General features: G+C 43.3%; 1 protein-coding gene across 5 annotated transcripts in view; it reads right to left on the bottom strand.

Moving 5' to 3' along the window:
• Positions 1–14,444, bottom strand: part of TMEM131 (transmembrane protein 131) — a 160,926-nt gene that overhangs the window by 11,109 nt on the left and 135,373 nt on the right. For 3 of the 5 annotated variants that reach the window (XM_075916530.1, XM_075916529.1, XM_025178646.2), the window contains exons 33-36: positions 13,593–13,720; positions 11,220–11,341; positions 10,866–11,024; positions 2,635–2,800 (exon numbers count right to left, since the gene is read on the bottom strand). In XM_075916530.1, the coding sequence (XP_075772645.1) occupies positions 2,635–2,800; positions 10,866–11,024; positions 11,220–11,341; positions 13,593–13,720 (575 nt within the window). The remainder of the gene's footprint in view (positions 1–2,634; positions 2,801–10,865; positions 11,025–11,219; positions 11,342–13,592; positions 13,721–14,444) is intronic. The other 2 variants (XM_075916531.1, XM_075916533.1) reach the window with 1 other exon arrangement.

Here is a 14,444-nt window from a genome sequence, read left to right as displayed (position 1 = left end):
GGAGTGAACAGAGCAGGTAATCATCAAGTGATCCCTGTCCTGTCATCCTTTCCCAGCCACTGACAAACAGAGGCTAGAGACTCCATTCCTATCTATTCTGGCTAATAAGCATTGATAGACTTAACCTCCGTGAATTTTTCTAGTTCTTTTTAACCCTGTTAAAGTCCTGGTCTTCACACCATCCTCTCGCAAGAAGTTCCATACGTTGATCATGTGCTACATGAAGAAAAACTTCCTTTTGTTTGTTTTAAACCTGCTACCTATTAATTTCATTTGGCTAACCCTCATTCTTACGTTATGGAACAAGTAAAAAACTTTTCCTTATTCACTTTTTCCATACCAGTCACGATTTTATAGACCTCTAGCATATTCTCCCCTCCCGCTTAGTCTTCTCTTTTCTAAGATGAAAAGTCCCAGTCTTTTTAATCTCTCATCATATGGGACTCGTTCCAAAACCCTAATTGTTGCTGCCCTTTTCCGATGCCAGTATATCTTTTTTGAGATGAGGCGACCACATCTGTATTCAGTATTCAAGATGTGGGCGTACCATGGTTTAATATAGAGGCAATAAGATATTCTCTGTCTTATTCTCTATCCCTTTAATTATTGCTGCACATTGAGTGGACATTTTCAGAGAACTAGCCACAATGACTCCAAGATCTTTCTTGAGTAGTTATAGCTAAATTAGTCTCCATCATTTTGTATGTAGAGTTCAGATTATTTTTTCAGATGCATTCCTTTACATTTATCAACATTAAATTTCATTTGCCATTTTACTGCCCAATCACTTAGTTTGATATTTTTGAAGGTCTTTACAGTCTGCTTTGGTCTTAACTATTTTGAGCAGTTTAGTATCACCTGCAAATTTTGCCACCTCACTGTTTACCCTTTTCTCCAGATCATTTATAAATAGGTTGAATAGGATTGGTCCCAGGACAGATCCTTGGGGGACCACACTAGTTACACACTGCTCAACTCTGAAAACTTACCATTTATTCCTATCCTTTGTTTCCTGTCTTTTAACCAGTTATCAATCCATGAGAAGACCTTCTCTCTTACCCCATGACAATTTAATTTATTTAAGAGCCTTTGGTGAGGAACCTTGTCAAAGGCTTTCTGGAATACTCTATCCATTGGATCCCCCTTATCCACATGTTTGTTGACCCCCTCAAAGAACTCTCGTAGATTAGTAAGGCATGATTTCCCTTTACAAAAACAATGTTGACTTTTCCCCAACAAGTTATGTTCATCTATGTGTCTGACAATTTGATTCTTTACTATCGTTTTAACTAATTTGCCCAGTACTGACATGAGACTTAGTGGTCTGTTATTGCCAGGATCACCTCTAGAGCCCTTTAAAAATACTGGTGTCAAATTAGCTATCTTTCAGTCACTGGGTACAGAAGCTGGTTTAAAGGATAGGTTACAAACCATAGTTAAGAGTTCAGCGACTTTCCATTTGAGTTCTTTCAGAACTTCTGGGAGAATACCATTTAGTCCTTGTGACAGGTTACTGGCTAGTTATTAATCTGTTCCAAAACCTCCTCTAGTGACACCTCAATCTTGGACAATTCTTCAGATGTGTCACCTAAAAATAATGGCTCAGGTTTGGAAATCTCTGTAACATCCTCAGCTGCGAAGATCAAAGAATTCATTTAGTTTCTCTGCAGTGACCTTATTGTCTTTGAGAGCTCCTTTGGCATCTCAATCATCCAGGGGGTCCCACTGGTGTTTTAGCAGGCTTCCTGATTCTTAAGTACTTAAAAATGTGTTGCTATTACTTTGAGCTTTTGGCTAGCTGTTCTTCAAACTCCTTTTTGGCTTTTCTTATATTTTTACACTTAATTTGACAGTTTATGCTCCTTTCTATTTTCTTCTCTAGGATTTAACTACCACCTTTTAAACTATGCCTTTTTACCCCTCACTGCTTCTTTTACTTGGTTAAGCCAAGCCATGGTGGCACTCTTTTGGCTCTCTTACTGTGTTTTTAATTTGGGATATACATTTAAGTTGGTCCTCTATTACGCTGACTTTGAAAAGTCTGCATGCAGTTTGCAGGGATTTTATTTCTATCCCTATATCTTAATTTTTGTTTAACTGCCTCATTTTTGTGTAGTTCCCCTTTCTGAAATTAAATGCCAGAGTGTTGAGCTGCTGAGGCATTTTTCCCACCACAGGGATGTCAAATGTTATTATATTATGGTCACTATTTCCAATATTTACCTCCTGGATCAGATCCTGCACTCCACTTAAGACTAAGTCAAGAATTGCCTCTCTCCTTGTGGGCTCCAGATCCAAGACTCCAAGAAGCAGTCATTTAAGACTGTAAAATCATGGATACAGATGTCATAGCAGCTTTTCAACCTCAAGCAGTGGTCTATAACAATTTTCCCAATCTGTCACACTGAAGAATCAAATTTAAGAAACCCTAACCCATTGCAAAATTACAGAATGTGGTACATATACAAGAACAAACTCAGAGCACTTTAAATCAAGAACCACAGACCCCTGCATGGGAAAGGGAAAGAGTATTAAAAGGGAGTGAAAATGCACTGAGAAATATACTGGCAGACAGATAACCGGACTGCTCTTTCCACCTAGAATTTGCTAACACAAAGTAGAGATTCAACTTACTTGTTGCAACTACTGTTCACAATACTACTGTAAGTGTTCCGTGGCACAAAAGCTAGATTTGCAGGGGGTGGAGATGGAGAAGCAGGAGTTGGTGAGGTCTGTCGTTGTTTCAAGAAAGCATCTGCGTTGAGAGTTTGCAGAGACAGTTTATAAAGGTTGTCCATAGCTGGGAAACCAAGCAAAAAAGGTCTTATAGTATTCAGTTCACGACACGGGCTACTTGTAAGGAGGTTTGTTACCCTTTCTGATGTTCTATTTACTGTATCTCCTTCTGAAATTCCCAGAAATTCTTGTATTCAAATATATTCATGTAACAATAGTTGTATGTCAAATATTCAGATATTAAATTATCATAGAAAGAAAATGGAGAATTAAGTGAAATGAATGTTAAACCATATAATGTCACAAAAAATTAGGCTGAGGAAAGCTGACCTAGAGTAGTACTAGTGACAAAACGTCAGCAAAAACTGCTTTTATAATAGCCTCTTAATTCTCTAGTTTCAGAGGGGTAGCCAAATTAGTCTGTAACAGGAAAAACTTAAAAATTAGACTTTTCATTGTTTATGTTTTTTCTAATTCTCTAATAAGCTATCAAATTGTACTCATCTGGCCTCACACCCAGGAATATGTGTAGATTTCAGTCAGGTGAAAAAGATACTTATCACTTTTGTTGAAACATGAAGTAAAAAAATCTTCTGTGAAAATGCAGTTTTCCCAACAGTGTTGCATGTCAACCCTTCCCAGAGTTCTAATTCTCAAGGCTGTTTGTTTGTTTTTGTAATCACTTATAGGTCAATAACGCTGAAAAATTGCTAGATTCAGAACCAGTTTCACTCTGACAGATTTCTGAGATGTCAGTGAAAAAATTGATGCACATTGCAGCTCACATGAAGCTCATACTGATTTAGCTGCTAATTAAAATTGCTGCAGGACCACACAGATTCTGTATAGGAATATGTTTAGCTATGTACCTTTGGAATAGCAAAGTGGAACAAAGGCAGCAGGTAAAGTGAGTTATATGAAAAGCATGTAATGGGTAAAGAAAGGTGCATCTTCAAACATAATTCCATTTCCCCAATTAAAAATCTTCTATTTTCCTCCACTGTCTATAGTATTAACATCACTCTGACATGAACTGCTATTCTCCTACATCCTCTACATCTGGCAATCACAACCTCTACACATCCATGCCTTAGGATGAAAATTTCAGCAGAGGTGGAGCTTTCAAGCTGGTCTCCATTAGTACATGTTCACTCAATGCAGAATGCAGCTGCTTCTCTTTTACCCACCAAGGAAGTGGAACCATGTATGCTTCCACTCTACTTTCCACCTACGCCTACTAGAGCTCCCCAATTATCTTTCACTGTTTTGTGGCTGAAACACATGAGTCCGGGAAAGATGACTATATATAGAGGAAAAAAGGCCAAAACAAACCAACTATTACATCTACAATCACTACAAGAGGCATATATTTACATCCAAAGAAATCTGTGCCACCAGTAACGTAGATCTTCCTGAGAAAGTGGAGGCAGGCAGGAACATTGCATTTTCACAGTTTCCTCCCCTCCACTGTTGGCATAAACAGGGTTTGATTGTTTTTCTGGTTTCATGTCCTGCCCTGAAGTATCAGTCATCAGTTGGAACCTAACACAGCCCTCAAAGCCTGACTGCATAAAAGAGACTTTACTCATCTTGTGTAGTAACTGGTTTTCTTCAAGATTGGTGTCCCTGTGGGTGTTCCACTGTCGGTGTTTTGGCACCCCTACATTTCTAATCAGAGCTTTTTGGTAGCAGTACTCCCGCTGGGTGCCATGGGGACACCCATCTTGAAGAACACCAGTTACTGCACAAGAGGAGTATCCTCTCTTTTCTTCTTCGAGGAGTGTCCCTGTGGGGGACTATGGAGCAGTACCTTTAGCCTCTGGGAAGGAGGGGCTTAGGATCTCATTGATGGACACTGAGAGGACTGATGTTCTAAAGGAGGTACACTGTGAATGGTAAGTATCTAATGCATAATGCTTTGTAAAGGTATGTGTGGAGGCCCATGCTGCTGCCCTGCATACGTCTCAGATGGGCACATTATGCAAGGTGGCCATTGATGTGCCTATCGCTCTTGTGGAATGTGCCCGTACAGGTGTAGGTAATGCAACTTTGCTGATGGCATAGCATTTGCGAATGCAATTCACGATCCACTTGGAGATCATTTGTTTGGATACCGCTTGCCCTTTAAAGCAGTCTACTATTGATACAAACAGCTTGTGTGATTGTCTAAATTGTCTTGTTCTGTCTAGGTAAAGTGCAATGGCCTGTCTGACGTCCAATGAGCAGAGTCTTGCCGCATTGGCATTTGGACGAGGCTTCTTATGGAAGACTGGTAAATTATATAGGCTCATTGAGATGTAAACATGAGACTATCTTTGGAAGAAATTTTGGATGTGGTCTGAGTATGACCTTGTTTTTGTCGAATGTCGTAAACGGTGGGTTGGCCATAAGGGCGGCTATCTTGCTGACCCTTCTGGCTGCCATAACGGATATTAAAAATGCTACCTTCATGGAAAGGTGGGCTAATGAGCAAGTCACCATGAATTCAAATGGAGGACGAGTTAATGTGTGAAAAACTAAGTTGAGATCCCAAGATGGAATTACTGGCTTTCTCGAAGGGAAGGTATTGCCAAGGCCTTTCATAAATTTCTTGGTGATCGGATGAGAGATCAGTTTGTCCATCCACCTTATGCTCATTTGTTATGGCCACAAGGTGAACCTTAACATTAGACAAGCTTTGAGGTTTTAGTGTGAGGAGGTATTCAGGACTATTGTGGGCTGCATTGACCATGGCTGTAGTGCTCTGTGGGTAGCCTTCTCAGAAAAGTGTCACCATTTGTACAGGTAAGTTTTTCCTGAACTCTGTTTATGGCAATTAAGGATTATGCTTTTTATTTCTTCCGAGCAGGTAAATGAGTGCACTGTTAACCCTGAAGGAGCCATGCAATCAGATGCAGCTTGTGAGCCTCAGCATCCAGAACCCAGCCCTGGTCCTGGTGCACTACGTCTGGCCATGGAGGAAGAGGAACTGGAGGAGCAACTGACATCAGAGGCAGGTAAGGATAGCATGTCTGTTTGGGCCACAGGTGCTATAATCACACCTGCCTGGTCATGCCTTATCTTATTAATTACCTTCCCTATGAGGGGAAAAGATGGAAAGGCATATAATAGATTGTGAGGCCAGTTGCTGATCATGGCAACACCCATAGAGTTCTTGCCCAAGCCCGCTCTGGCATAGAACTTGGGGCACTTGGAATTGAGTAATGTTGCGAACAAGTCTATTTTTGCAGAGCCCGACCTGTGGAAGATGAAATTCAGTGCTTGAGGGTGTATCTCCAACTCATGCTTCTGGTGGAAACAGCAGCTGAGCTTGTCTGCTGTGGCATTTTGTTCACCCAGGAGATATATGGCTGATATGTCTATTTTGGGGAGTATGCAGCATATTCATAGAGCAACCACTTTGCTGCAGAGCTGATGTGATCTGGCTCCGCCCTGCCAGTTTATGTAGAACATGCATACAGTGTTGTCTGTATATACCCAGACTGCCTTGCCCTGAATTAAGAGGAAGCAAGCATTCACATGCCCTTCTTACGGCTCTCAACTTGAGCACATTGATGCGCATGTTCATCTCCTCAGAAGACCATCTGCCCTGAGTTATGTGATCCCGTATATGGGCTCCCCAATCTTCCAGTGAGGCATCCGCCATGATGTGGACTGATGGTGGAAAGGAACCTCCGAGCAGAGGTTGTTGTGTTGAATCCACCACAAGAGGGACTATCTGACCCTGTTTGTAGGGCTGAGGATCTTGTGTAGTGAGTGCCTGTGTGGGAGGAAGCAAGTGCGCAGCCAGGCCTGAAGCATTCTCATGTGTAACCTTGCGTGAGGTACTACGCAAGTCGTTGTGGATATGTGACCTAGCAATTGCAGGCACTGTCTGGCTGAAACTGTTGGGATGCATATGAGAGACTGTGTTAACACGGAAAGTGCATGAAATCCTGGAAGAGTCAATTGTGCTTGTATGCAATTGAGCATGGCCCTTATGAACTCATGTTCTTGCAAAGGGGTTAGGTTGGACTTGTGTGTTTATTTGCAGCCCAAGGTCTGTAAAGAGTCTGATTGTGGCTTCTGTGGATTGTCTGGCCTGACATTCTGTTGATGCTACTATCAGGAAATTGTCCAAATATAGGTAGATTACTATGCCTGATTTTCTCAGGTGTGCCACTGGAACGGCCAGAATTTTGGAGATGTCCCTGGGGGCCACCGAAAGGCCAAACGGTAGCACTTGATACTGGTAGTGTTGATTGTTTAGTGCAATCAGAAATTTCTCGTGAAAGATCTTATTGAGATATGAAAATATGCATCCTGAAGGTCGAGGGATGACATTCCTCTTCCTAGCGCAGGAATTATCTTTGCCAGGATCACCATTGTGAAGTATTAGTCCAATATGGGCCTCCATCCTCCCAACTTCTTGAGAGTGAGAAAGTCTCTCAAATAGAACCCCTTTCCCCTGTGATGTTCTGGGAAAATTCCTATTGCTCCTATTTGTAGCAGTTTGTTTCTTGCTGTAACAGGGGCCTGTGAGAAGGTTCCCTGAAAGGGATGGGGATGGGTTGGTGAAAATCTGAAGAATGGAGTTGCTAGGACTTTGCTTAGGACCTCTAGGGGCCACTTGTCTGCTGTTATTGCAGCCCAGGTTTCGTCGAATTATAGGCTGAATCTGTAAGCACTGGCATGAGGAAACAACATTGAAATACCGACCAGAGGTTCAAAACCTCTGCCTTCCATTGGCAGACTGGGGTGTCATTTGTTGATCCTGTGGCTGTCTCCACTTCTGTTGTCTCTGGCTGTGCCTCAGGTCGTAGGGCCTCTGGTGTGGATAAGATGCTGCTCTTCCCCAGAGCGTACACATTTGATTACCTTTTTTCTTTTGTTGGAGGATGTACATACCGAGGATTTTGAGGGTTACCCTAGACTCTTTTAGAGAACAGAGTGAAGTATCAGTATTGTCCGCAAATTGTTTCTGTCCCTCAAACAGCAGGTCTTCAACAGTATTTTGTACTTCAGGGAAACCTGACAAATAGAGCCAGGCGACCCTGCGCATGCCCACTGGTGTGGCGAGAGACCTGGAGGCCATGTCTGCCATGTCCAGAGAAGCATGGAGGGCCATCTGCTATTAAGATATCCTCTTCGATGCTAGATTTGTAGGCCACTTTGTCAATAAAAAGTCTCATTTTATCAAAATGGTTGCACATCTTTTTTGCAAGAAGGGCAGAGTAATTCACAATGCGTATGAAAAGATGCAGATGAATATGACTTCCTGCCGAGGAGGTACAATCTTTTCCAATTTGTCGTCATAGGAAGTTGATCTAAATTGTGTTTGTTTCCCCCTGTAATCTGCAGCATCAACTACTAGGGAGTTTGGAGTGGGGTGTGAAAAACAACTTGGCTCCTTTTGCCGGTATGAAATGTTTTCTATCTGCCCTCTTGGATGTGGGTGGAACAGAAACCGGAGTTTGCCATAGGATCTTAGCAGGGTCAAGGATAGCTCTTCATTAACTGGCAATGCTATCTTGCCCAAGGGAGAACCCTGAAGTATGTCCATCAATTTATGCTGTACATCTGGGACCTTGACTAAAGAGATGTCAAGAAAGTCTGTGACCCTCTTGTACAGGTCCTGAAATGATCTGAAGTTGTCACCCATGGTAGGTGGCGGTGGCATAATAGATTCATCCAGGGAGGATGAAAAAACAAGAGACGAGACATTGTTTCTTCATCTTGGGTCTCTAGAACCTTGATATCCTCCCGCGTCAACTCGGATGCAGGCAGTGGAGGGAGCTTAGAAGCCACTTCTTGTGGTTGTGGCATCAAAGGGGGTGGTACTTCTGCTTTTGACTGTGGCCCATGGATCCCATCCTTGCCATGGTTGCAGGAGTGGGACAGAGGGAAGCCAAGGAAAAGGTTACCACATGTGCATCTGGACAACCTGCTGTTGGGCCTGTACCATTGGCTTAGGTGAGGAATGGCATGGAGAGAATGGCATATCTTGCTTATCCTCACTGTTGCTGGAGAAGTGCAGAACTGAGTTCACAGGAGTAGCTAATCTGCTGGGCCCAGTGACAATGGTGTTGCGTCGGTACTGAAGAGCACTGTGCTCGGTACCGACACTACTGCTAGTCTCGCTGCGGTGTGTGTGGCGGCGGCAAGAACACGGTGCAGGAGGCTGCAAGTGCTGTGATACCGGATCCTCATACACTTTAGATGTTGAGTGTGCCAGGGGACTCTTGTTATGGAGCCTTGATACCGACTTGGGAGTAACCAAGATGAGATCTGGTCACCCTTTTGCCATAGTGGTGTCACAGGTGCTGGTTTTGCCAGTACTGGAGCCTTTGGTACTGACAACACAGAAGCAATCTTCTTGCATTTCGTCACAGAAGCTGCAGGTCGTGCAGCCTTAGAGGAGTCTATCCCTCAGGACTTGTCCTTGCTGGACTTCCCCAGTACCTGCGTGTCCCTGGATGCTGTAGCCCTGGTTGCAGAGGGCTTGTGCTGCAGGGATGTCTTCTTTGTTGGCCTGTCAGCAGGAGGCAAAGAATACTTCCTCTTCACTGTCTTTTTAGAGGGCTTGTGGCTCGGTGCCGTGCCCGGGCCTGACACCGCCATTGGAGATGTACAGGGCAGTGATATTGCTGAAGGAGACTCAGATGCTGGTCTGTCTTCTTCACTGAAAGAAGCTTAAGCTGGAGTCCTCTTATCTTAAGCGATCTGGCAAAGAGCTTTTTGCAGTGATGGCAGGATTTTGATGAGTGTTCCCTGCCCAGGCATCTGATGCACTGTGTACGTCCATCCGATATCGGAATGGACATCCTTTAGGTCTGGAATCTCTTGAAGCCTGGTGACTTGGACATATTTTCCTAAAATCTATAACGACAGTAAATAACTAATAAAAGATTTTTAAGCCTAACAATTGATGGGGGAAAAAAAAACCATTGAGACTAATAGTATCTCTGAACTCTAGCTAAGCTATCCCGGAGCACTGTTCTGTTCTGACTGAACAAGGAGCACTTGAGAAAGAACGGAGGTGATGGTTGACAGTGCAGGGAGTACTGCTGCCAAAAAGTTCTGTTTAGAAGCTTAGGGGTGCCGAAACATGAGGGTTATGTCTATACTACTCCTATTGCACATGTATGCAAATGAGGTGAAGTGTGGAATATCACTGCCTCATTTGCATAATTAATGAGGCTCCATTTTTGCACAAGAGGCTTTTGCACAAAAAGGAGCCATCTACATGGCCCCTTTCTGTGCAAAAACCTCCTCTTGAGCAAGTGCCGTTCTTCCTCTTTTTTTCCAGGAAGAATGGCTCTTGTGCAAGAGGAGGTTTTTGTGCAAAAGCTGCTTGCACAAAAATGAAGTCTCATTAATTATGCAAATGAGGTGGCGATATTCCAACACTTTGCCTGATTTGCATATTTTTTGCTCAAGAGGGGGCAGTATAGACATAGCCCTACAGTGGAGAGCCCACAGGGACAGTCCTCGAAGAAGAACACATGATTGACATGTACCTTTTGGCTTCAAGGTAGAGGAAAAGCTGTCCCCGGTCCCAATAGAACAGTCTCCTCATATTATTTGTATCTATAAGCAGTTTTGGGGTACAGCTTGGATGAAAGATTCAGATAAAGTTAGTTTGCATTGTAGAGAAGGGAAATAAGACTGTAGAGCCTTCTTAGTAAGCTCCTTGGGAGAGGGCCTATTTTATGTCTGTACAGAACTGAGCATAAGGTGCCACTGGTCCTTACTTGGGGTGCTGGCTGCTATGGAAATGCAATGCTTCCCTGGAATATACAAACAACCCCAGCTGTACTGGACTTGATAAAACGGAGCCCACATTTCAAAAGAATGATGCATTCTGTTTTCAGATGAACAGCTGAATGAATATTCTCCCTATCATTATCAATTCTCAACTTTTCCACAATTTTACCCATTAAGAAAGAAAAATCTGTGGAAAAATTAATCAAGGTTCTACCTCTAATTTTCAAACCTCCACATTACCATTACTTACTGTCAAAATGGGGGCCACTATTGAACAATCAGGAAAGGCTTGTATGGGGAGGGAGGATGGGAAGATCTAAACAACAGTCCTTGTAAGTACTACAGAACACTGTAGTCTCCTGCTGTTCAGTAACTGTACTTACAGCTGCCTGCTTTGTGAAGTGGCACGCAGTCCCACTCTGGTGGTGGAGAATCTTTTTCCCCTTCTGAACTGCTGGTATTGCCTAGTTCCTGTCCAGAGCCAGTGGGGAGAAATTTTGCTAGTGTTGATGGCCTGCTGTCCATTAACTTATTGTTTGGACCTGTACCAAAAAACAAAAAACCAGAGCAAGCCCATGGCCATTAAGAGATGCACCGTCTCCTTGTACAGAGATCTAGGACGCTAAAATTCTAAAAACTAAAAATTAAAAAAAAAAGTGTGTGTAATACAAGAAAAATTCTCCAAACCTACAACCCTCCCCGCAAAAGCTTGTTTTATAGCAACTGATATACTGTACCTCTTGTTTTCTGGAGGTTTCTTGATTTGGACCCATTTGCCAGCATGTGCTGAAGAGACATCTTGGATGAAAAGGTTTTGCGTTTGTTTTCTAGTGGGGAAGTACATGGTAGCTCCAAGGAACTAAAGTGAAAACATGAACAGATTTATTCTTTGTTGCTGGATGAAGTGTTGAAGAATTTCACCTTTACACGCCATGTAGTTTTAGGTGTCTTGTCTTCTCTAACATGACTCATAACTCCCCTGCCTTTAGTCCATACTGACTGCAGCCGCCAAGATCATCTACTCCTGCTGCTCTAAGTCTCCTCTCCCCCTTGAATTTCTGCAATGGCCTTCCTTGTTTATGTCAAGCTTCTCTTCCCATTCAAAGTTCTTCATAATTCTAACTCCGCCTTTGTCTATATCTCCTCCTACATCATCTTGCACCCAAACTCCTACCCTCCTCCTCATCCCATTTGTGTCATCCTCCAAACTAGCTGACCTTTGATACTACTGCCCCATATACCTATAAGGGCCTGTGAACTACCTTCATCTCCAAAACCTCCGGGTTTTTTTTCATACAGGAGGTTTATGATGGTGCAACACTGTCACAGCTAGGTAGAATAGTGATAGAAATGTAGCCGTGTTAGTCTGGTGTAGCTGAAACAAAAAACAGGACTGTGTAGCATTCCATCCATTACACAATTCAGGTGTGTGGTATTTGTGATTTTATAAAACTCTAAAGTCAGCAGCATGACAAAGAAATTGATGTAGTAAGACTAAGCTTCTCTGTCAGCACAGATGATGCAGAGGAAAAGTAAAAATCATTCTAGCATGACACAAAAGGGAGACGGAGCAATAGATCACCAATCCAAGAATCTGACGCATAAATTATAAATAGGATGCTACCAAACTGCCAGTGTTGAAAAAATGCATCACAGACCATGAACTATAATCTCCCTGGTGAAATCTGGTACCCAGCTAAAGGCCCTACCCTGCACAGGGTTTCAGTGCTAGTCCTGGCCCGGAATTCTGATTTCTTCTTCCCTTGCAGGGACTGATTCAACCCATCTCTGGGATCTCCAGATTACTTGCAGGAACCAATCCTACCCTTCGCTCCCATACAGGCAGGCTGCATCTGGAGTGGTCACACACACAGTTCCAGCTGTCTCACATCCCACTCTGTGTGGGTAGGTCCCAGCTCCACCTGTGACACCAGTACTTACCACATGCCGAGAACCTGTGGCTCCAGCTAATATCCTCTCCACTGGGGCAAGAGACTGCTAGGAAAACTGGACCCATGCAATCCCCCCCAACCCTACCAATCTGTGACCATTGATTCTGTACTGCTCGGGTGATGGTGCTGACTTTAGAGTTTGGGGCCTGGCCAATAGTCTCTGCTCTCTGGCTGCAGGGTCCTCCATTAGCAGAAGCGCAGAAGTGAGGGTGGCAATCCATCAGCCCCCCTAACCCCGATCACCTTTTGGGACGGAACCCGACAGTTATTAACATCGTGAAATTTCATATGTAAACAGATGAACCAGTTAAACTAATTTTAAATGAAATGGTATGTATAAGGGCCCTAATTATAAGATTCAACAGGAAAATCCTGAGACTGTAATTCCACCTAGAGCAGTGGTCTCCAATCTTTTTCAAGCACAAGATCACTTTTTGAATTTAAGTCAATCCAGAATCTACTTCAAACCCAAATACCGATGCCTCACCTCCTTCCCCATCCTTCTGAGGCCCTGCCCTCATTCCACCCTGCTCACTTTATGGAGATGGAGTTCAGGGGTGGAGGGAGGAAAACACCCTAACATCTCAGCAGCCTCCTCCTCAGTGTGTCTCACTCTGAAAGGCAAGGTGCTCCAAGACAGAGGGCAGGAGCAGCACAGCAATGGGGGGTGGGGGAAGGAGGGGCAGCTGAAGTGCTGGCACTTGATAACATCGTGGCCAAACCTGTCAGGATCACCTGTCAGAGGCTCCAGAATCTACCAGTAGATCCTGATCTGCTGGTCGGTGATACCTAGGGTATCTGATATCAACCACAGGTGTGAACCAGATACTTTATTACTTAACTGCAGTACGTGATGAATGATGGATGGCCAAACTGGTTTTTCTACATAAGCTCATTTACCAAAAGCGTCACATTATTGTAGATGATTCACTATTCAAGAGCTAAAATGTATCTCGATGCACAGCATTCCTGTCAGATGACTGCTCACATTTACAGAACAGATATTCTCCAACATTAGGAAGGAAGACAAGTAAGGTTACTGCTACTACAAGTAGGTTTTTCTGGACAAGCTAGCAGCCTAAAGACTTGGTAACCACAGAAAGCTCTACCTTCACATTTCCTTCCTAACTAGGAAGAAATCCTTATAATTACACTCACCTGGATTTCACTTCAGCTGGAATTTCTTTCTTGACATTTGATACTTTTTTCCCCCTCTGTTTTTTTTGGAATATTTCACTCTCATGCTTTTCTGGCATGGCTTGTTTTCCCTTTTGCTTTTCTGGTTCCTGCAGAAAGGCAAGACAGTAACAAATACTAAGAATGGTAACTGAAAGATCCTGCTCCATTAAAAACCACAGAGAGAAAGTGGAATTGAAAATAGTGAGTAATTTGCCTTATAGATGATAATATTTCACCACTTCACAATGATCATTCCCCTCCATCCTTACAGTGAATGTAATGCCTATCAAAAGGCTGTTGACCATCCCAGAGGATTTCAACATCTGCTTATCTACACAAACAGTATAGAATGGGCAGCAGCAGTGAAAACTTCCCCAGATTAGCACTGCAAACCTGATTTGGGGGGCCATTCTAGGAACAGGAAGGTAGCTCGAACTCCATGTTCATCTAGATTTTTGGTGAAACTGTTAAAAGGGATGCTAGTTATGGACTGTGACAACTTGCTTCAGTCAGAGAATGGTAACTTTGATGACCTAGGCTGCATTTGATAGATGGCTCAAAACTGAAACGGTTTGATCTCAACTAGATAAAAGATTTTTCTGTAACTGGTGTTTGAGATTTGTTGCTCCTATCATCTTAGGTGCATACACTTGCCACGTGCACTAGTGCTCCAAGTTTCTTCCTTTGTGGTATCCCGAAGACCAGCTCTGGAGTGGCATGTGTATGACACGGTCTGAGCAATACCAACTGTTCCCCCCTCCACTCAGTTCCTTGCTGCAACTCTGACAGCGGGAAAGGAAGGCAGGTCATGGAGCAGAAGACATGAGCAAC

Source organism: Pelodiscus sinensis, chromosome 1, assembly GCF_049634645.1.
Source record: "Pelodiscus sinensis isolate JC-2024 chromosome 1, ASM4963464v1, whole genome shotgun sequence".
Classification (NCBI taxonomy): domain Eukaryota; kingdom Metazoa; phylum Chordata; order Testudines; family Trionychidae; genus Pelodiscus; species Pelodiscus sinensis.
This window is presented reverse-complemented; position numbering and strand designations above follow the sequence as displayed.